Genomic DNA, 21,086 nt, shown 5'->3' on the forward strand with positions numbered 1-21,086 from the left:
CTATTTGTGAAGATCCTTTGGAGTTCCCCAGTAGTTGAAAAGATAGTACAGCTGGACATTTCTGCACATTATAACCCTCGTGTTAAATTTTGCGTTTCAAATGAAGTTTTTGCCAAACTCCTGTTTGAAGTGAGGTTCTGTTGACTGTTTGCTTCAGGCATAGAAAAATAGACACATTTAATGAGATGCCAACGACTATATGTAATTCACTTCTACTCTACCTGATGCTGAGTCACATCTGAACGTTCTCAGTGCAAACAGCTGCAGTCTCTTTGTCAGTTGCTGTAGCTTTGTGGGGCCAGTGTTTCCCCTCAGGCATGTCTTACTCACTCTTTTGCTCTCTCTGTCTGTCAACCCTGAACCTCTCTGGCTCCATCTGTTTTCATATCCTCTCATCTCCTCTCCCTCTCCTCTTTTCTTCTCCCATCTCCCCTCACCTCTCCCTCTCTTCTCCTCTCTTCCTCCTCCTCCTCCTCCTTCGACTCCTCTTCTCCTTTGTTCTCGTGCCAGCCTTAGCCACTCAGGCAGGGGTTGAGCTGAGGAGGAAGGGCTCTCAGATGTCCACGGACACCATGGTCTCCAACCCCATGTTTGATGCCAACGAGTTCCCCGACAACTACGAGTCCGGCAGGGCCGAGGCGTGCGGCACCCTCTGCCGCATCTTCTGCAGCAAGAAAACCGGAGAGGAGATTCTGCCCGTCTACTTGTCCAGGTGAGACTCCGGGGGAACGAGCCTCAGAAACTTAAAAGTCTGGACAGAGAATGTTTGACTGAGGTTAAAAATAATTCAAGTTAAAAGTCTGTACACAGGTGGTTAAAGGTTTAAGGTAAAAGTTAAAGAAATTTGATATGTTAAACGATTTTGTCCCTGGGCGGCCATACAGAAGTCTAAACTAGCCATAGTTTTAGATCAATGTTTTCGATCGTATTTTGTCTCCCCTGTTTTTTTGTCAGACTCTGTCGCACTAACCAGGTGTTTGTCTTTTGACAGGTTCTACATGGGTCTGATCCAGGGCCTCCAGATATCGGACTACATCTGCCGGCCGGTCCTGGCTAGCATCATCCTCAACTCGTCTGCTCTGTTCTGCTCGGACCTGAAAGGCATCAACGTGGTGGTGCCATACTTCATCTCGGCTCTGGAGAACATCCTGCCTGACCGGTGAGACACAGACCCACTGACAGGCAGAGATGCACTGGGATCCATCACAGCCCCACCCCCACACACACACACACACACACACACACACACACACACACACACACACACACACCTTCACCCTGCAATGCTGCAGACAGACCGCACAGAGACACAGACAGGAAGCTTACACAGTTGTTGGTACACTATTGTAGGCCAGCACTGACAGATCAAGGCCCAGCATGATGTACATGTAGGTAGCTTTAATCAAAGATTAGCACTCCAGGAGTATTATTTGAGCAATCAAATAATTTCTTATGCCAGGAATCTTATCTCTTAATACATAGTTTATCATCTGGTGTACATTTTCTGTTGGCTAAATATGCAGTACTTTGCTCAGGGAGGGACAAGATCAGCTTTTTAATACTTTACCACCTTATTACTGTTGAGTGTTTCTGGAATGCCTGGGAATTTGATAAAAGACTTTAAATAATTGCAGATTATCACAGTCGTAGAGAACCGTGGACTGAATATTGTAAGTGACCAGTGATGCGTTCCTTTATATTCTCAATTGCTTATTTTGATCCCCCAATAGGGAGTTGTCGAAGTTTAAATCGTATGTGAACCCCACGGAGCTGCGACGAGCCTCCATCCACATCCTGCTGTCCATGCTGCCCCTGCCACACCACTTCGGCAACGTCAAATCAGAGGTAGGAGATGGAGGCCCGCTCACCTTCCCACTGCCAGGCGTTTCTCTCATCACATTCTGTGTCCTCTTAGGTCATCTTTCAGGTGTCTGCAGTCCTCTGTAAAACACACAAAAAAAATCTTGCGTAGTCATCACATTGTCGAGAGATGTGGCGGCACTGTCAGTTACTAAGTTATGGCTTCTGTATTATGCTGAATCTGAGGTTTTGCCACTCTGTGCTTTCAGGTCCTGCTGGAAGGGAAATTCAGTAATGATGACTCGCTCCACGACAAGGCAGTCACCTTCCTGTCCCTCAAACTGCGATTGGTCAATATTTTGATTGGCGCGCTGCAGACAGAGACCGACCCAACCAACACACAAATGATTCTTGGTACATTTATTTGTCTTCCATTATAGCCATGTTGCATGCGTAACAATGTTACACCCTCAGTAGACAATTGGCAAAACTGACCTTCATTGCTCTCCATGCATAAATCAGAATAAATAAGTTAGCACTGACTTGCTTGCAGGGGCCATGCTGAATATTGTGCAAGATTCAGCTCTGCTAGAGTCAATCGGTGCCCAAGCTGAAGTGGTAAGTAATGCATGTGAGGTAATGCAGCAATATATACTGCTCAAAAAAATTAAGGGAACACTTCAATCATACACGATCGGTACTCTGACACTGTTTGAGCACAAGTAAAACTTTTGAGGCGAGTGTTTTATTTTGCAAGAATAGGGTGGAAGGTTTCAAAAAATGTGTTTAACAATTGTGGAAAACCTAAGTGAGCAGGATATTTTAGTGTGTGTGTGTGTGAGAGAGAGAGAGTAGTTCACTGTAGCAGAAGAAAACACCTTAAGCTGTGCTGACATATTGGAAAGAGCGCTTTGCTGTGCTGTGCGGCTCCGCAGGTCAGTTTGGATGGCAGTCACTCCCTGGCTAAGAGCCACAGCAGAAACAACAGCGGCATCAGCACTGCCAGCGCAGGCAGCTCAGAGGCCACCACGCCCGACAGCGAAAGACCCGCACAGGCTCTGCTCCGAGACTACGGTAAGCCAGGAGGGTCACACAGACAGGCTGGTGATGAAAGTTTGTAAAACTACTTGAATTTGAGTTGAAGTTGTTCGTTTTCCATCTTGGGTTTACACTAGTTTATTATTTATTCTTAGCAAACATTTTCTAATGTGTTCAGAAGAATTTTTTGGTAAAGGTTTTTTTTTTTCTCTCTCTCGATTTGAAACTTTTTGCAGTGCTGTGTCTTTGAGAATTTGTCACAAATTCAACTTTTATGTTCCCCACCACTCTCCTTCTCCTTTGAAATTGCTATTTTATATATATTAGTAACAGACTTGACCACCCAGTCTCTTGGCTGCATGTCTTGGATTCAGCCTTCTGCATGTGGCTAAACGTCCAGTGCAGCTTCATCACGTGATATGCTCTCAGTCTGTAGGTTCTCTTCATACTGACCAAACTCTCAAACTTCCTTGTGCGCCTCTTCACTGGATGGAAGTATGCTTAAGACCAGATGTGCAAAAACTGGCCTTCGAAAAGTACAAGTCCTGCCATGTATTTGGTCCATGCATTCACTAAACCAGCTGACTCGAATAAGCAAACCATTTCAAACAGGTAGATCAGCTAATCTGAAGTGATCTACTGAAATCTCCCATTTTAACTGCACGGGTAAAACCAATACGTGGTGTAACTTTTACTTTCTTGAAGCCAGGTTTTTCCATCTCTGCTTAAAATGATAAAAAATACATTTTGTCTTCAACAGACATAGGCTTCTGTTTGTTCTTTTGCCCTGATATGAGTTTTCAGCTGCAGTGTCTCTCTGTAATTGCATGACGGTTGACAAGCTACTATCAAATCGTTTTTAGCCCATTATTGGGATTGTCTCTAAAGCACTTTCAATATTTTGGAGTCATGGAGCGTTTCCAGTTTTGCCTTTGTGTTTGCTTTGAATGTTAAATTGCATCAGTGGTCACCAGTGTTGTGAAGATGATAAAATGCGCCTCTTGATTGCCCCATATTGGATTAACATTTAAATCTGTCCAATTTTGCCATCAGGTTTTTGTTCAGACATTAATCCAAATGAGTGTTTGGCTCTGGCGTAGCATTTACTCAGTTCGTTTTCCAATTAAACCCAGAGTCTGTGTGTAAGCAGATTGATTTAACAGCTATTAACCTAATTCCTGAAAACACTAGTGACCACTGGAGGTACAAGCCTAGCTTGATAAATGCAAAGCTGTGTGTGTGTGTGTGTGTGTGTGTGTGTGTGTGTGTTTGTATGTATGTGAGAGTATGTTTATGTGTTTGTGTGGCTGTCTGGCTAGTTGCCTGCTAGACCACTGGCCGTGCTTCTGCTTGCGTTTGGTGTGTGTGTGTGTGTGACTAACCCCCGGCTCTCTCTCTCCCTCTCCCTCTCTCCTCTCCTCCTTTCCTCTCCCTCTCCTTTCCTCTCCTCCTCTCCTTTCCTCTCTCCTCCTCTCCTCTACCTCCCTCTCCCTCTCCCTCTTCTTCTCTCCTCTCCTCCTCTCCATGTCCTCATCTCTCCTTTCCTCCACCACCTCCTCCTCCCCCCCTCTCTCCCTCTCCCCCTCTCCCTCTCCTCCCTCTCCCCTCTCCCTCTCTCTCCCTCTCTCCCTCTCTCTCTCTCCATCCCTCTCTCCTTTCCTCCACCACCTCCTCCTCCCTCTCTCCTCCTCTCCCTCTCCCTCTCTCTCTCCCCATCCCTCCCCTCTCTCTGTCTCTCTGTGGGGCTTTTCTGGCTGGCTCTGGGGGTTTCATATCCAAGCTCTCCACACAGATACAGCCAGCGGCCTCCTCATCCGCAGCATCCACCTGGTCACCCAGCGGCTCAACTCCCAGTGGCGGCCCGACATGAGCATCTCGCTGGCGGCCCTCGAGCTCCTCGCTGGCCTGGCCAAGGTACAAACCACCACGGACCCGCACACACACACACACACACACACACACACACACACACACACACACACACACTTACACACAAACCTCCAGACTGCCGTCTCATTCCCCCACTCCACAGAGACGTCACCAGTCCCTGCAGCTGGCTGGATAGAGCTGTCAAGGCTGCAACCAGCAGGGTGGTGACTGTAAATTATCAAGGTTGTTTGTTTTGTTTTTTAAACAAATGTTTGTATGTATAGTGGTGGACAGAATCATCAATATTTAATTATAGGCAGATCGTTAGGGTCTGTAGCTAGTGACCTTTGAGCTGCGCTGGCAAGCAAAGCAAATTGCCCCTCCCCTTCTCCATCTTATCTGCACCAGCTGCTCCCAACTTGCCTGACCTTGTCTGTCCACTTGCCCTCACGATTGACCTTTGTGGAATGCCAGCCGTTTTCCATTTAGCTCGGTTTCTCTCAGGGGTGGGCAAACTGCAGCCCGCGGGCCGGATCCGGCCCGCCAAGCACTTTCATCCGGCCCACCGAGCATTTCATTTAGTTATCAGGCTGCTCGCTATTTTTTTCCTGCGATAGAGACGACGTTGGTTAGCTCTACTGCAAACTGCTTTTCACTCTCCTTAGATAACGTTTACAATGTCAATGTCAAAACATCATGTTAAATAGAGATAACATCATGTTAAACTAAGTTAACTCTTAGTTATCTCCTTTGCAGCAGATCTAACGTGAACATTATGCAATCCATTTAATTGGGAGCAGCGTCTGCACTCGCGAGAGGGAGAGAGCCGCAGGTTCCAGCTGGTTTGTGATTGTTGTTAATTGATATCTCCTTCTTATAAGAAAGTTTTAAAAGGAAATCATGAAGGCAACAGTAGTTCCCACTACTGACCATTTAAAAACTGTGAGAGGGCCCAGCCATATAGGTACAGCACTAGCCATAGCGGAGACAGGCAGAAGATCATTGAGAAATAAGCGTGAATTAAAGCGACTGTCTTAAAGCGACAGTGCACAATTTATACATTTGTTAAACAGCATAAAATTAGCAGTATTTTTAAGCAATTAATATTTTAAAACAAATACTTTTCATACTAAATTATAGGCTATAAAATTTTTTTTTTTTATGCGTGTGGGCGTGTTGTTGTTGTGTGGCCCGCCGACCAATTTCGGAAACCCAATGTGGCCCTTGAGCCAAAAAGTTTGCCCACCCCTGCTCTAGATCAAGGTGAGACGAAAAGTGCTTTAGGTGCCAAGCTACCCGAGGACTCCCAAGGCCAGACGAGCCCGGGTGTGAAATGCTAAATGGCTCTGGTGTGCAGGAGTTGTGGTGAGGCGTGGAGCAGGTTGCCGTGGTGCAGGTTGCCGTGGTGCAGGTTGCCGTGGCGAGTAGCGATGGAGGGCAGGGGGGTTTGCTGTGTTCACCCTCTCATTGGGAGTGATGTCCCAGTGCCACGCTTGTTACCTAATTAGGAATTTGAAACGGAGATCAAGCAAGTCACCCCATGTGTCCATGCCTCATTTGTCTACAGTATCTGTGCTCTCTCTCTCTCTCTCTCTCTCTCTTTCTCTCTCTCTATCTATCTATCTATCTATCTATCTATCTATCTCTCTCTTTCTCTTTTTCTCTCTCTCTCTCTTTCTCTTTCTCTTTCTCATGCTAATTAGGTTTATGTGCAGGGTGCGATTTGTAGGGGGGGATGGTGAGGATTTCCCCCCCCCTCTGGTTTTCCTATCCCTACTTCTGCTAAATTATTTTTATCCCCGGTGGGGACAACATTTATCCCCCTCTGCCCCTCATATTCAAATCAAAGTTAGCTGGACAAATGAAAGAAAACGAGAAGGATTCAGTGAAGCATAATAATGTTTTAGAACCTTCAAAATTAGAAAACTGATGCAACTGAGATGGAGGACAACTGCCGCATTAGAATAGAGCGTGGCCTATTGTCGAAGGAACTTACATTAAATGAGGAGATATTTGCTGAATGTCACAAAAGTGTTACAGAAATTGCTTGGCATCGCTTATTCAATGGCTCTCTAGCAGAAACACCTGTAGTTTGCGGAGGACGAACGAGAAAGCACTTCGTTTGATAAATCAGCCAGTAGGCTAGGCCTAGTAGACAAATAACTTTTAGAAATAATCTGTACTGCAAAAACGAATGTTGGTGGGTATTTAAACTATCTAGCAGGTGTTTTAACAGCTGCAAGAAAAAGAAGCTTCATGGTCTTTATGTTCTGGTTCATAAATTATTTTCATAAAACTTCAAGTTGCCCTATAACTTTACTCTCCAAACTCTTCACTGCACTGTAGGCAATTAACTGACAGTATGATAGGCTATTTATTTTCTGTAGGCTACAATAAACACATTTATTTTTTCAACTTTTGCAATATTACGCGCTTGGCTACTGAGCATAAAATCAGCGGGAGAGAATGCCGCGTAGCCCTCATGGCGTGTAGCGCAATGTGTAGGCTATTTGGTTACCAACTAACACTGTTAGCCAATTCACTAACTTAAGACTTCAGTGCCATCATATACAACGTTTTTTTACACAACAAATACAGAAAGGATGGAGGCAGCAAAAGTAGAGGAGTCATTTCAGATGGTGCAAGAACAAGGTGAATTTGTATGCTTGTCAAAACGTAGTCCTACCCTGCATTAGTGGAGCTGATCATCATACCAAGCACACTTTCGCTGTTTTAAAGTCATACACCCGGTAAGCTAAAACTAAAATGTTACAAAGGTGGCAAAAATAGTATAGGGTATTATTAGCCATGACATTACTAGGCTATGAATCGTTCGTTCATTTTTTATTTTTTTGGGGGGTGCGGGGGGGGAGTTGGTTTACAAACTTATTCAAAATCTTCCCCCCCTCTGGTTTTTTACACAAATCGCACCCTGTTTATGTGTATGATAAAAGCCTTGTTCTATTGCCCTAGCATTGGTGAGTTATTAAATAATAGCACAGATGATCATCTCTGTCTCTTCGGCCCTTCCTCTGTGCCACCTTATTAAATCTCAGGTGCGGGCGAGTGTGGAGTCGTCGGACAGGAAACGCGCGGTGAGCTCGGTCTGCAGCTACATCGTGTACCAGTGCAGTCGCCCGGCGCCACTGCACTCCCGAGACCTCCACTCCATGATTGTGGCCGCCTTCCAGTGCCTGTGCGTCTGGCTCACCGAGCACCCGGACATGCTCAACGAGAAGGCAAGGGCTCGTCACGCTCCCTCTTTACCTCCCACACACCAGCACAAGCAGGGCCCTGCTGGGGAGGTGCTCCCCTAACTCCAGAGCTGCTAGCAGGCTGCTGATGGGGAGGTGCTCCACTAACTCCAGAGCTGCTAGCAGGCTGCTGATGGGGAGGTGCTCCACTAACTCCAGAGCTGCTAGCAGGCTGCTGATGGGGAGGTGCTCCACTAACTCCAGAGCTGCTAGCAGGCTGCTGATGGGGAGGTGCTCCCTTAACTCCAGAGCTGCTAGCAGCTGATGTGGCATGTGAATAATGACAAGATGGATCTCTCCTAAATCTATACAGTGTTTTTATGTTAATGACACCTCTGCATATAACATATTTCATTATCATTTCTACATGGGTTTCACTGCACTGTTAAATATGTATTTATATATTGTACATTATTACATTATTTATTCAGTAATACTTGCTATTATAATCATATTACCTACATCTCTGTAAATTGTACACTTAGATGCTATCTGCATTGCATTGGCTGTGTGCCTGTACTCTGCACTTAGGCAATACAATTCAATCTAATCTAAATGTAATCTAATCTAGTGTTAGTATTGATCTTATCACTCGGATGTTGCTTTTAGAGGAAGACCAGTTTTCCTTCAGGAGGAGGACTTGACTTCAAATCTGCTGTAGGTGCTGAGGGTTGTTCGATCTCTCTCTGCAGTGCGCTCAGCTTGGGCTCTCTGTTTGCAGGACTGCCTGATTGAGGTGCTTGAGATCGTAGAGCTGGGCATTTCTGGGAGCAAGTCCAAGACGGGCGAACAGGAAGTGAGGTACAAGGCTGACAAGGAGCACAACCCCGCCTCCATGAGAGTGAAGGATGCAGCTGAGGCCACCCTGTCATGGTCAGTACTGGTCACAACTATAGACGCTTTTGTCCAGAGTGACTTATAATGAATAAAATGAGTGACAATAATGAGAAAATAGCAATATAATGCAGTTTCATTCTTAAAACAATATGAGATATTATATCACAGTAAAACTAACACTACTAATAATAAAAACAAAATTATGGCTATATTGGAAAGTATGGCTCAAACTACTGAACTACTTTGACAATTTGTGTGTGTGTGTGTGTGTGTGTGTGTGTGTGTGTGTGTGTGTGTGTGTCCGTCCGCGTCCGACAGCATCATGCAGGTGCTGGGGGCCTTCCCCTCCCCCAGTGGGCCAGCGTCCCCCTGCAGTCTGCTGAACGAGGAGACGCTGATCAAGTACTCGCGCCTTACCTCCACCAGCCACAGCAACTTCCGCTACTTTGTCCTGGACAACTCCGTCATCTTGGCCATGCTGGAGCAGCCGCTGGGCAACGAGCAGAGTGAGTCCACCCCTGCTCCCACACACACACACACACACACACACGCCAGCCCTGCTCCCACACACACACACACACACACACACACACACACACACACTAAAGTTCTCAACGGGCCTGAAAATTACAACCTGTCCTGACCGGCCCGTAGCTATTAAAGCCCGGACCCGATGTAACCCGACACATCAGCATGAATTATCTACCCAACCCGGCCCATGACCCGGCGTAAAACATCGTTTTGACTGTTTAAACCCTGACTTAGGTGAAGATTCAACACATTAGCATGACAATTTACTTAAATAGTGGATTTGGGAAGCTTAGTTTATGGCCCGTTAATGTGAGCACAATAGCAATTTTGTAAATTTTACCAAAGCGACTGGTTTAGCCTTGCAGGGTCACATATTTCATCAGCACCTTACATTTTGTGCATTGCACATAACCTGTAAATTTCCATCAGAATCCAGCACCACTCCAAACACTTTTCCAGACCTCTGATTTTCCCACTCCTGTAGTAGCGACGGTGAATTCACCTCGCGACAAGTTTACTTTTCACCAACTCCATCTTCTTATCAGGCTAAAGGCTGCCGCATGGCGTCAGGTCTGCCCGTCCCTCTCCATGATGCGTTAACATCAGTAGCTTTCTTTCGATTGAACAGCAGCCGACGATTAATAAATGTTTTTTTTTCACTGAGCAGAAAAGATTAAGCCTGAGGTCCGACCCGACCCGAGTCATTTGCTTATATTTTCGACCCGAACCCGGCCCGAACCTGCGGGTCCCGTCGGGTTTGTCGGGCCGACCCGACCCGTTAAGAACTTTAACACACACGCCACCCCTGCTCCCACAGACACACACACACACACACGCCAGCCCTGCTCCCCACACACACACACACACACACACGCCACCCCTGCTCACACACACACACACACACGCCACCCCTGCTCCCACACACACACACACACAGTAGCCTGGGCTATTGGCTCAACTGTCAGCACGCTCACCTTCCGATTCGAGGTGCTGCTGTTCGCGGGTTCGAGGCGTGTGCAGGGCTGAATCGCGCAGGTTCAACACAGCGCAGGTTCAACACAGCGCAGGTTCAACACAACACAGGTTCAACACAACGCAGGTTACATTAGCAAAGTCTAAAGTGTGACGTGGAACTAAAGCCAATTTAATAACTTGGCAAAAATCTATTTGGTATTTTAATACTGTAAGCAAAAGTCTTATTTACAAGTATCCTGCAGTCTGTACCCGCTCCACATGAGCCAGTGGCGTTGCCTTTTTGTTTTTACATTTTAAAGTGTGAGTGTGAAGGGTGTTTGAGTGAGGAGAGTCAGTTTCAGGCTATGTGTGTGTGTGTGTGTGTGTGTGTGGAGGAGGACTGGTTGGCTGCTAACATCCTCTCCAATGTCACACATTCAATAGGTGTGAAGAGTAATGCTGGAAGCCAATAACAGGAATAGCAAGAATAGCAAGTAGTGTATTCTGTCGTGCAAAATAGGGAACAGTGTCTGTCAATAGTGGTAATACGAGCACAGAATTGAAATTGCACAGCCAATTTGGAACATCTCGCTTTCATAGGGAAGGATCAGTTTAAAAATGTAATTGGAGTAGGCAGTGCAGTCGATGTTTCAATCTCCTGTAAACAGGCAGGTGTCTGACAAACTCTACACCTCAATCAGGGAGAAATAGCTTATCTCCCCAGACGCCAGCCAACTGGAATCTGAACACCTCAGGCTTGTAGACCCAAACAGATGGTTGGAAATCTCCCTCTGGACACTTGAGGGAGGAAGGGGAAATGGGGGAATCTGAATAGTCTAACTCAGGCTCATACCGGTACTCTCAGCAAATGTCCGCTCAGGAACCGGGAGATATCTGGTCTCAGTTATGCTGACAGGAACAGGAGATGAGGGCAGATAATGAACTGTGTGAAGCAACGCCGGAAATCTACTAATGCGGGTCTGTTTGGGGGAAGAGTCTCACTTTGTTAAACACATTGCTGTTTGCAACTGAAATGTTGTCAGTGGCTAATGGAGAATGGAGACTGAACAGCAGGCCTGGCTCTCTGTCTGTGTGTGTGTGTGTGTGTGTTGCGTGTGTTGCGTGTGTGTGTGTCTCAGCAGACCCGTGTCCTTCCATCACCATGCTGATCCGTGGTATGTCCGGTCGCCACGCCTGGACCATGCAGCTCTTCCATCAACCGCGAGGAGCCAGGGCCAGTCAAAAGGTGAGGCGCCGTCCACACGGCCCACAGGCTGGCTTTGCATTCAGCTCATTCACATCTGCACATCTGCATGCGTCCACAAGGGCCACAGGCTGGCTTCATTCACATAATATGCACATCTGCATGCGTGGGATAAAAACATAGATAAGAAGGTCTGTTAACGGCCCCGGTGTGGCGCGACTGGCTGGGGCACCTGCACCGTATGCCGGCGACCCGGGTTCGATTCCCGCCCCGTGGTCCTTTCCGGCTCCCACCCCGACTCTCTCCCATTCACTTCCAGTCATTCTTCACTGTCCTGTCATTAAAGGCATAAAAAAGCCAAAAAAATATACTAAAAAAAAAAAAAAAAAGAAGGTCTGTTAACTTGAATAAATTACAACGAACGGTACAAAACATCTGACTTTACTGGAGCACTTTTCACACACACAGCACTGGCATTGTTCTCTACCCACCTGCCCACTCTACCCTCACACATGGGCCGTTACACTTAACAAGGTCGTCAGGGCAATGTTTACAGAAACAGGCAGCTATGAATATATGGGAATAACTGGTTCCCATCAAATCAGTGTGATCTTTTTTTCCACTAATGAGGTAATTAGTTGTGATAAAGCCATATTTAAAGCAGCCATATTGCAGGGTGCAAGATGACATTTCAGGAACCAGAAGGTGAGAGACATTGTAATGGTGTAAAGTCACAGTGCGCTAGATGCCACTGCTGGGAGCCGGTCAGAAACCCGAGGAGCAGTACAAAGTGTAAAACTAGTAAGCTTAGTGCCTGAATGGCATACAAATAACTTGCAAAGTACCCCCAGCATTGCAGTCAACACTGATTAAAGCTTGCTGATATCCCAACTATCTATTCCAAGTTGACAATGTAGTGGTGTTCCAGCCCCAACATTACAGACCGGTCTAAAATAGCTCTGTGAAACCAGCCCCAGGACATTGGCCCACGTAGTGCATATCCTGGATTGCTAGTGTGAATGAGGCATGTGTTTATCTGCGTGAATTTGAAGATCGGTTTCATCAGGTCCCTTTCCACAGGCGTATTAATCAAGCACCATGCAGTCTGCATTCATATCGAGGTGCTTGATTTTATACGGGTCCTTTTCCACAGGTGTATAAAATCAAGCAGACTGCATGGCTGGTAGTAAATAGTATAATTTGTATTTTAGTATATTTAGTATATTCTTTATCATCTACTGTCCTTATTGCTTAGCTGTGTTTTTTTATATTATATACTTTTTTAATTACCTTTTCTGCTGTTAGTGAATGTGTGTGTATTGTCTGTATGCTACTGAGACCTTGAAGAGACCTTGTCTATGGCGCTGGATTAATACACCTGTGGAAAGGGACCAGATGAAGTCCATGAATAATAGCACAGAATGGGGCAAATTGTTGCTTGCTGTTGCTGTTGCTGTAGGAATCGGTGGGATTACAGTACTGAGGGGTGGATTTCTGTGTACTGTGTCCCAGTAATGTCCATCTGTTTGGCTTGCTGCTCTGTGCTGCATTTGTTGACCACGCATTCATGAGTCTCTTGGTCCGGCAGCAGGCGTTCGTCCCCGAGGCTCGGCCCACACCAAAGAACGACGTGGGCATCCGCTTCAACGTCAAGCACAGGCCCTTCCCCGAGGAGGTGGACAAGATCCCCTTCGTCAAGGCTGACCTCAGCATCCCAGACCTGCACGACATCGTGGACAAGGAGGTAGGGCAGCCGCCGAGAAATGAGTGAACGTGGAGAGGCATTAATCACTCTGTATTGAAGTCCAACAATCCTCTCTAAACTTTATCCTCCATCTGTTTGTTACATAAGCTCTTATTCAGCGTTCGCTTGGCCCTCAGTCAATCAATTATTCATCAGCATCATGTTCTGCTTTATTTATGACCAGCAGTGCTGCACAGGTTTTTTTTTTTTAGATGTATTCATTTACTTTCTGGGCCGGTTGCAGTAGTTTTAAATGTGGCGGTGTACGGCTGCAGCGGTGCTCTGTAGCGTCCTCCTGAGCTGTGGTTTGTTGACTGACAGGCTGGGTGCTCCAGGAGGCGGAGCTCCACGCCACGGCACACAGATCCTGTTGTGAGTCTGCCCAACACGCACACGGGTCTGGAGGTTCCTCGGGAATGGGAAGAGAATGGGAAGCTTTAAACGCTTTGCTCACCCGGGCTCTCAGTCGGCCATTTTGGGGGTGGGGGTTTGTTCACTCTGAGGCTGAGCGGTGGAGAGCAAAGCAGTTTGAATGGGGAAAGAAAGGCTTGAGTGGGCTTTCTCCAGATCTACACTTTTTCAATGTATGGTGGGACGGTGGGCTTGGTGGGGGTGGTGTGTGGGTGGATGCGGCTGGGCGTGTGTGTGTGTGTGTGTGTGTGTGTGTGTGTGTGTGTGTGTGTGTGTGTTTGTGTGGTGGTGTCAATACGTTTGGAATGGTGACCACTGTGAATCAGAAGTGCATATGAGTGTAGGGGTCCACCTGGGTGAAATCAAGTTCTGTCACACATGTGCCTCGTGCACACGGTAACAAGGTCGTCTGATTTCAGATTGAAGTGTGTGTATTGGTATGTCTGTGGGTGTGCGCTTTGCTGTTTATTTGTGTGTATATGTATTTCATCTCATCTGCCGTGGTGTGTGTGTGTGTGTGTGTGTGTGTGTGTGTGTGTGTGTGTGTGTGTGTGTGTGTGCGTGCACGTGTTTCTGTGTGTGTGTGTGTGCGTGTTTCTGCGCGTGTTTCTGCGTGTGCGTGGGCAGTGTGGGTGCGTGCGCGTGCGCAGGCGTGCGCAGTCGCGAGTCTTTGCGTCGCGTGTCGCGGCGATATTAACGTAATGTGTGTGTGTGTACGCAGCTGGAGCTGCAGCATGAGCGTCTGCGTGGGGTGATGGGGAAGCAGATGGAGTACGAGTCGGCGCTGGAGCAGTACAGCGAGCAGCTCTGGAGGAAGCGCAGCTTCCCCGACCCCGACTGCAAGCCACCGCCCCCCTCCCAGGAGTTCCAGACCGCCCGCCTCTTCCTCTCCCACTTCGGCTTCCTCTCTCTGGAGGCACTCAAGGTACAGCAGGCCGGATACGCATACGCTCATTCAGTACATACTGCACTACAGCCGCTATATAGCCACTCAGTCACCACATTAGGGCTGTAACGATATACGATTCGAAACCGAAATCGCGACATTCATATCAACGATACTGTGTCGCGGTGTGAGAAGACAGAATCGCGACACACCTTTCTAGTGTTTCACGCAGTGCTTTTGCATCTTACGTGACGAAAAGCAACCCACATCTCTCCCTTTTACTTATCGGTAGCCTACGCTTGTCAAAAACAAACAAATAAATAAATAATAATTTCATACCTCTCCTTGCTTCCTTGTAGACTATGTGTGCAACTTTACCAAACAGTATAGAAGTAAACCCCCTCTCCTTGCCCCCTCTCTCTTGTACTCCCTCTCCCTCTCACTCTCCCTCCCTGATAATTTAATCACTTTAATCTGCAAAAAGTGTGCTGTCATAAATATCAGTCATTCAGAAAAATATTTTTATATCAGGATATAAGGATATAAAATAGTAGATATATTATATTGTAATCCTCTGGTGTTCTAAGGGAGGCTATTAAAATGTTATTTAATAAAATGTCTAGCCCCCCCCCAAAAAAAAAAAAAAAAAAAATTTGAGATTTGTATCGAACCGTGGGTCAAAAATCGTGATACAAACCGAATCGTGAGGTTGGTGTATCGTTACAGCCCTACACCACATAGTGCACTATATATGCAACACCTATATGGTTATTCTATGTAGTAAACTGTGTAGTGAATGAGTGGGCATAGAGACTTTCTGGTGGCTATTTCCTGATTTCCTGTGTATTAGTCACATCGTGTATAAACCACATGATGGTATTTTATGCAAATTAAAAAAGACAAAACCTTGCATTGAACACACCCGTGTAATAACTGCAGTGCCCAATGGCCCAATAAAACAGAATTAGAATCAGATCAGAAAGAAGAATGAAGACAATTGAAATGCTTTCCCTTGTGTAGCCCCCCCCTGTGTGTTAATCTCATAGCAGTGGACATTTTACGAAATCAATGTATAAATCTTGGTCATTAGTCAGAAAATGACGGTACAGCGTACTAGGTAGTATCCTTTATCCTTGAATTTATCAGTCCATCTATCTATTTGGAAGAATGGCACTAACACACACACACTATCTAGCCATCTACAGTATCTCGATCACACACATCTGTCTATCTATTAATCTGTCTGTCTCTATCTGGCCTGGTCTCGTTCTCTCCCTCCCTGTCTTTCTCTCCATACCCCTCACATACTCTGTCCATCTGACACTCTCCCCTTCCCTCTCATCTCGTCTCCTGAACCAAGTATTGACCGTTTGTGCACACAGCCATCTTAACCAGATTTGCGCAATAGACATTCACTGACTACCTTGAAAATCACTTAATGCTAAACAAATTTACATTTATATTACCTTACCTGACACGTCCTGTCTTGCTTGGACTGATTATAAATAAGTCTACTGGATAATCGGTTTCCATTGTAATGTGAGCTCAGAACACAGAAGAACAACACAGAAGGCACTTTTTTCAGAAGGCACATGTTTGTTTTTGTGATTTCCTGCATATACTGTATGTGTGCGTAATGAGCTTTTGACCTTTTCCATGAAATGGTTCTTTTAATTGGATGAATTAATTAGGCAAATAAATAAAACATAGCTGCCTCATGGAATCTAATACGTCAGTCTGTCATGAGATTAGTTTTATTATCCATCTCCATGCAATACCACATTTGCTTCATGTTATGACTTTTGTGATTATTGTGACTAAGCACAGCAAAATGTACACAATTATTGGAGGATGAAAACAGTGTGACCAAATTAGCTGTCCTAATAAAGTCAGTGACAGTATGACGACGGTAACTCTGATGAAGGTCTTAACACACATGGTGAATAAATGAGGCAGAAGTGAGGAAAAAGAATTGAGGAATTAAACGCAATAAATGATGATGAAAAAAAACCCAGTCTGTTCCTGTATGGATGTGTGTGTGTGTGTGTGTGTGTGTGTGTGTGTGTGTGTGTGTGTGTGTGTGTGTGTGTGTGTGTGTGTGTGTGTCCAGTCAGTAATGTCCTGTGCTCTCTGCCCGACAGGAGCCGGGAAACAGCCGGCTGCCTCCGCACCTCATCGCCCTGGACTCCTCCCTGCCCGGCTTCTTTGATGACGTCGGTTACCTTGACCTGTTGCCGGGCCGACCATGTGACACTGTGTTCATCTTCTACATGAAGGCGGGCCAGAAGAGCAGTCAGGAGGTAGGAGCCCTCGGGCGCTGGGCCAACTGCCATGAGTGGCCGCCTCGCAGGGGATCTGTCTGTCTGTCTGTCTAGCTGTCTTTCCCCATGTCTGCCTTGATGTCTGTCTGTCCAGTGGTTTGTCTTTGTTTGTGTAATCAATATATTGATTGCTCATTTCAATCTTGACCTCTACTTCTCTGTCTCTGGCACACACACACACACACTCTCTAAAACACTAAATCACTCTTCCTCCCCTCGTCACTCACGTCCAGATTCTGAGGAACGTGGAGTCATCGGCTAACGTGCAGAGGCACTTCCTGGAGCTACTGATGTCCCTGGGCTGGCCGGTGGAAGTGGGCCAGCACCCCGGCTGGACAGGCAGCGTCTACACCAGCTGGACCATCAACACCACCGCAAACGGCACTGACCACAGCTTTACCGGTGAGCGCCACGGACGCAGTTCCGTTAGCTCAGATCCGCACACATTTCCAAAGCCAGATGCCACTGGGAACAGCACATAGCCACAGCTATTGTGCACACGCTGTAAGACACGACACGTGTATGGATTTAGCACATTTCAAACCAAAGGCAATTCAGTGTGCTTCATGTATTCATATGCAAACATTAAACATTACCATTCAAGCATTCACACACACACAGTATAAATGTATAGTTACTTTTTCTCATATGCAAATGGGGTTTTATAGTAGCCCTTTACACATGTATGGTGCGCTACACTCTTACTCACTTGTTCACCACCCCCACACGCATAAACAGTGTCTCACACACACAGGCACACACATAGACAAATGTGTTTGCGTGACTGTGTGCGTGGGTTGCTCATATAGCCCCTCCGCTGAGCTGCATGGACACCTCGCCCAAGGATGTTTTCAAACCCAAGTGAGGAGTTAAGAGACGGGCTCTTTGAATGGCTGCTGCTTGGTGGATTAGTCTGGTGCTGGAGCTGTCTCATGGAGCGCCGGGAGTCGGCCCTGACTGATCTCCTCCTGAATATTAATAAAGCTCATGCAGGCAGGCAGGCCAAGCTGTTCGGAGAACCGCGCCTGACACACAGAAATGGCGTCTTTTAATAGCCTCTCCATCGTCCATGTGGAAGTGTGATTAAAAAGTCCTGTCTTTTTTTTTCTCCCCCTCTTTTTTCTTGCTCTCTTCTTCTCCTTCTCCCCTCCTCTCTTCTCCATCTCTCCGTCTTGGCAGATGAGTCCGACTCGCTGGGAGAGGGCTGGGGCATCCACAGAGGGGCGCCCTTCAACTTGACGAGGCCATTGGTGCCATGTGTGACTTCGTGAGACCGCCTGATGCCCTGCACTGCTTCATTGTGTAGCAGTTCCCTCTCTCTCTCTCTCTCTCTCTCTCTCTCTCTCTCTCTGGAGACACTTTCTCTTGTTCTTTCTCTCTCTTTCTTTCTTTTCATTGTGTCTCTCTCTCTCTCTCTCTCTCTCTCTCTCTCTCTCTTTTCTCTTTCACTCTTATTCACTTTCTCTCTCTCTTTCTCACTCTTATTCACTTTCTCTCTCTCTCTCTCTCTCTCTCTCTCTCTCTCTCTCTCTCTCTCTCTCTCTCTTTCTCACTCTTATTCACTTTCTCTCTCTCTTTCTCACTCTTATTCACTTTCTCTCTCTCTCTTTCTCTTTCTCTCTCTCTTCTCTCTCTCTCTCTCTCTCTCTCTCTCTCCCTTATTCACTCTCTCTATATACCTCTGCTTGGGGAGGGGATTGATTAAATCTGGGACATTGTTCATCATATAGCATTTCTGGTGCCCAATTAGATTTTTCAGTTGAGTGTGTGTGTGTGTGTGTGTGTGTGTGTGTGTGTGTGTGTGTGTGTGTGTGTGTGTGTGTGTGTGTGTGTGGCTGGACGGGTTATTGATTTTCCCACCGTGTTGGTCCATGTCAAGGAAACCGTGTTGGTGATGTCAAGGAAACAGTAATTCTGTTTGATCCTCTGATTATTGCCCATGTCCAATCATTAGCTAGAGATGAAAAATAACTGTAGTGTGTGTGTGTGTGTGTGTGTGTGTGTGTGTGTGTGTGTACGCGTGCACACATGCATGTGTGATTGCAGAGGAGTCATCGGAGAACAGCTTCCCCACAGTGGACTCCGACTCCCAGTTGGAGCTCCTGCCCACCCTGCTGAAGCAGCCAAACCAACTCACGCTGGAGCTCTTCCCCAACCACTCCGACAACATGGGACCCACACAGAGGGTACACACACACACACACACACACACACACACACACACACACACACACACACACACACACCACACTACCCAACCTCCTACTTGAGCTCTTCCCCAGTCGCCCCCACCCCTCTACCACTACCTCACTCACACTAACCTAGACACACACATAAACAGTCATAGTCAAAAACCTACCCACCATTAATGTCCCTATTGTGTGTGTGTGTGTGTGTGTGTGTGATTTAGAGTCCTACAGTGAAGAGTAAAAAGACTCTCTCAGGCAGATCCATTCCTACTCTGGGGCCCGAAACTAAAGTGCTTGTGGTTTGGGTGGAGCGCTTCGACGACATAGGTAACATACTCGCACACAACACCACCCCACAACATTGGCGCCCTCGTGCCGTGAGAGCGGTTGCCCTTAGTGATCGCATCCCACCACTGAGACGTCTTAGACTCCCATTGTGTTTCCTCTCCTCCCTGTCAGAGAACTTCCCTCTGGGCGACCTACTGGCGGAGACTAGCACAGGGGTGGAGACGGCCGTCAACAGCAGCACTTCCTGCAGGTGAGAACACTCCATGCCCAGGTCAGAGGTCAAAGGGTCAAACGCGTTAGCCATCATCTCATGGACTGGCAAAGTCAGGGCAACAAGCAAAGATACACTCAAGCTAATGGAATGCCATGGAATACAATTGAATGAAAACTGAGCCCAGAGTGACCTAATGAGTGTTAACTGAAATGTTTGGTCCCTCTCCTGAAGGGGAGATGGTTCTAGAATGTGCTCATCATGGTAAACTTAGCAATAAGCCCGGAGAGGCCGTAGGTTACATTGATTTCAGAAGAGCTAAGGGGCTCCACTTGTGCATCGTGCCTAAAACCCCTTTTAGCTGTTCTAGAATCAGTGTAACCTACAGACTTGAGTGGCTTATTGTTTTTCTAAAACAGTTACTACATATATGTGCCAATATTTCACAGCAGTGAGAAATGTAACGAATTATTCATAGATAATCATTCTTATTCTAGATTCATAGATTCTTTCTTCCGCCAAGACATATATTTCCTCTATCAGAATGGTTACCAAGCAATGTCAAGACGCAGCAACTCTAACTTTTGTATCAATTTGTGGTGGCGCAGTAATATAGAGCGAAATGCAGTCAACATGTGGGATTGTACTGGGTTTTACAACGGCATCAAACACGATTCAGCGTTCATAATAATAATCTAGGACCGGACCTATCCATTTCAGAATGGAATGTTTGGTCCCTCTTCTCTAAGGGAGATCATTCTAGAATGTGCTCATGATGGTAAAATAGATATTGCTCATTTTCTTCTTAATGCCTTAGTTCAATCCATATCTGAATTCACTCACTCACGCACTGATTTTCTCTTTCTCCCTCCCTCTCTCTCCTTCCATCTCTCTTTCTCTCCCTCCCTCAGGACCACGTTCTCAGAGAAAGATGTGCCTGTGATCTTCATCCACCCACTGAAGACGGGACTGTTCCGCATCAAACTACATGGGGCCATGGGCAAGTTCAGCATGGTTATTCCTCTGGTGGACGGCATGGTGGTCAGCCGACGCTCATTAGGTGAAGAGAACTGGTCCTAACTGTGTGTGTGTGTGTGTGTGTGTGTGTGTGTGTGTGTGTGTGTGTTTGTGTTTATGACCCTAAACACAGCTTTCATATCCGAGCTCTACTTTTTTCTTCATCTTGTCATGAAGTGAAGAGCTTTTGTGTTAATTTGGTAACTTTGTGTACATTTGTTCCCCCTTGAGCCAAGGAATGTTGTGTGTGTGTGTGTGTCTATAACAAGACTACATACAATGTGCTCAGTTTCACAGTGCAGGATTTTTGTATAGCTTAAGAGGCTTTTTATTGAGGGATGTTGTGTTTGCATTTTAATAAGTATTAGTCACTCCAAGTGAATAAACAAATGTGTGTGTGTGTGTGTCCATCTTCCTGTGGGTCAGGGTTCCTGGTGCGTCAGACGGTGATAAACGCCTGCAGGCGTAAGCGTCTGGAGAGCGACTCATACAGTCCACCCCACGTGCGCCGCAAGCAGAAGATTGCCGACAT

The 21,086-nt window shown here is 46.5% G+C and overlaps 1 protein-coding gene across 1 annotated transcript in view; it reads left to right on the forward strand.

The window, feature by feature from the left end:
• ralgapb (Ral GTPase activating protein non-catalytic subunit beta) overlaps positions 1–21,086 on the forward strand; it is a gene marked incomplete in the record, with an annotated part of 41,203 nt that overhangs the window by 14,935 nt on the left and 5,182 nt on the right. The window contains 21 exon segments of the mRNA XM_048255513.1: positions 511–712; positions 992–1,159; positions 1,731–1,845; positions 2,070–2,214; positions 2,354–2,418; positions 2,736–2,874; positions 4,619–4,752; positions 7,764–7,946; positions 8,683–8,834; positions 9,117–9,304; positions 11,423–11,529; positions 13,079–13,231; positions 14,364–14,567; positions 16,670–16,828; positions 17,083–17,251; positions 18,029–18,099; positions 18,898–19,035; positions 19,260–19,365; positions 19,498–19,576; positions 20,449–20,597; positions 20,981–21,086. Of these exon segments, the coding sequence (XP_048111470.1) occupies positions 511–712; positions 992–1,159; positions 1,731–1,845; positions 2,070–2,214; positions 2,354–2,418; positions 2,736–2,874; positions 4,619–4,752; positions 7,764–7,946; positions 8,683–8,834; positions 9,117–9,304; positions 11,423–11,529; positions 13,079–13,231; positions 14,364–14,567; positions 16,670–16,828; positions 17,083–17,251; positions 18,029–18,099; positions 18,898–19,035; positions 19,260–19,365; positions 19,498–19,576; positions 20,449–20,597; positions 20,981–21,086 (2,932 nt within the window).

The sequence above is a fragment of the Alosa alosa genome, chromosome 10, assembly GCF_017589495.1.
Source record: "Alosa alosa isolate M-15738 ecotype Scorff River chromosome 10, AALO_Geno_1.1, whole genome shotgun sequence".
NCBI classification, from domain to species: domain Eukaryota; kingdom Metazoa; phylum Chordata; class Actinopteri; order Clupeiformes; family Clupeidae; genus Alosa; species Alosa alosa.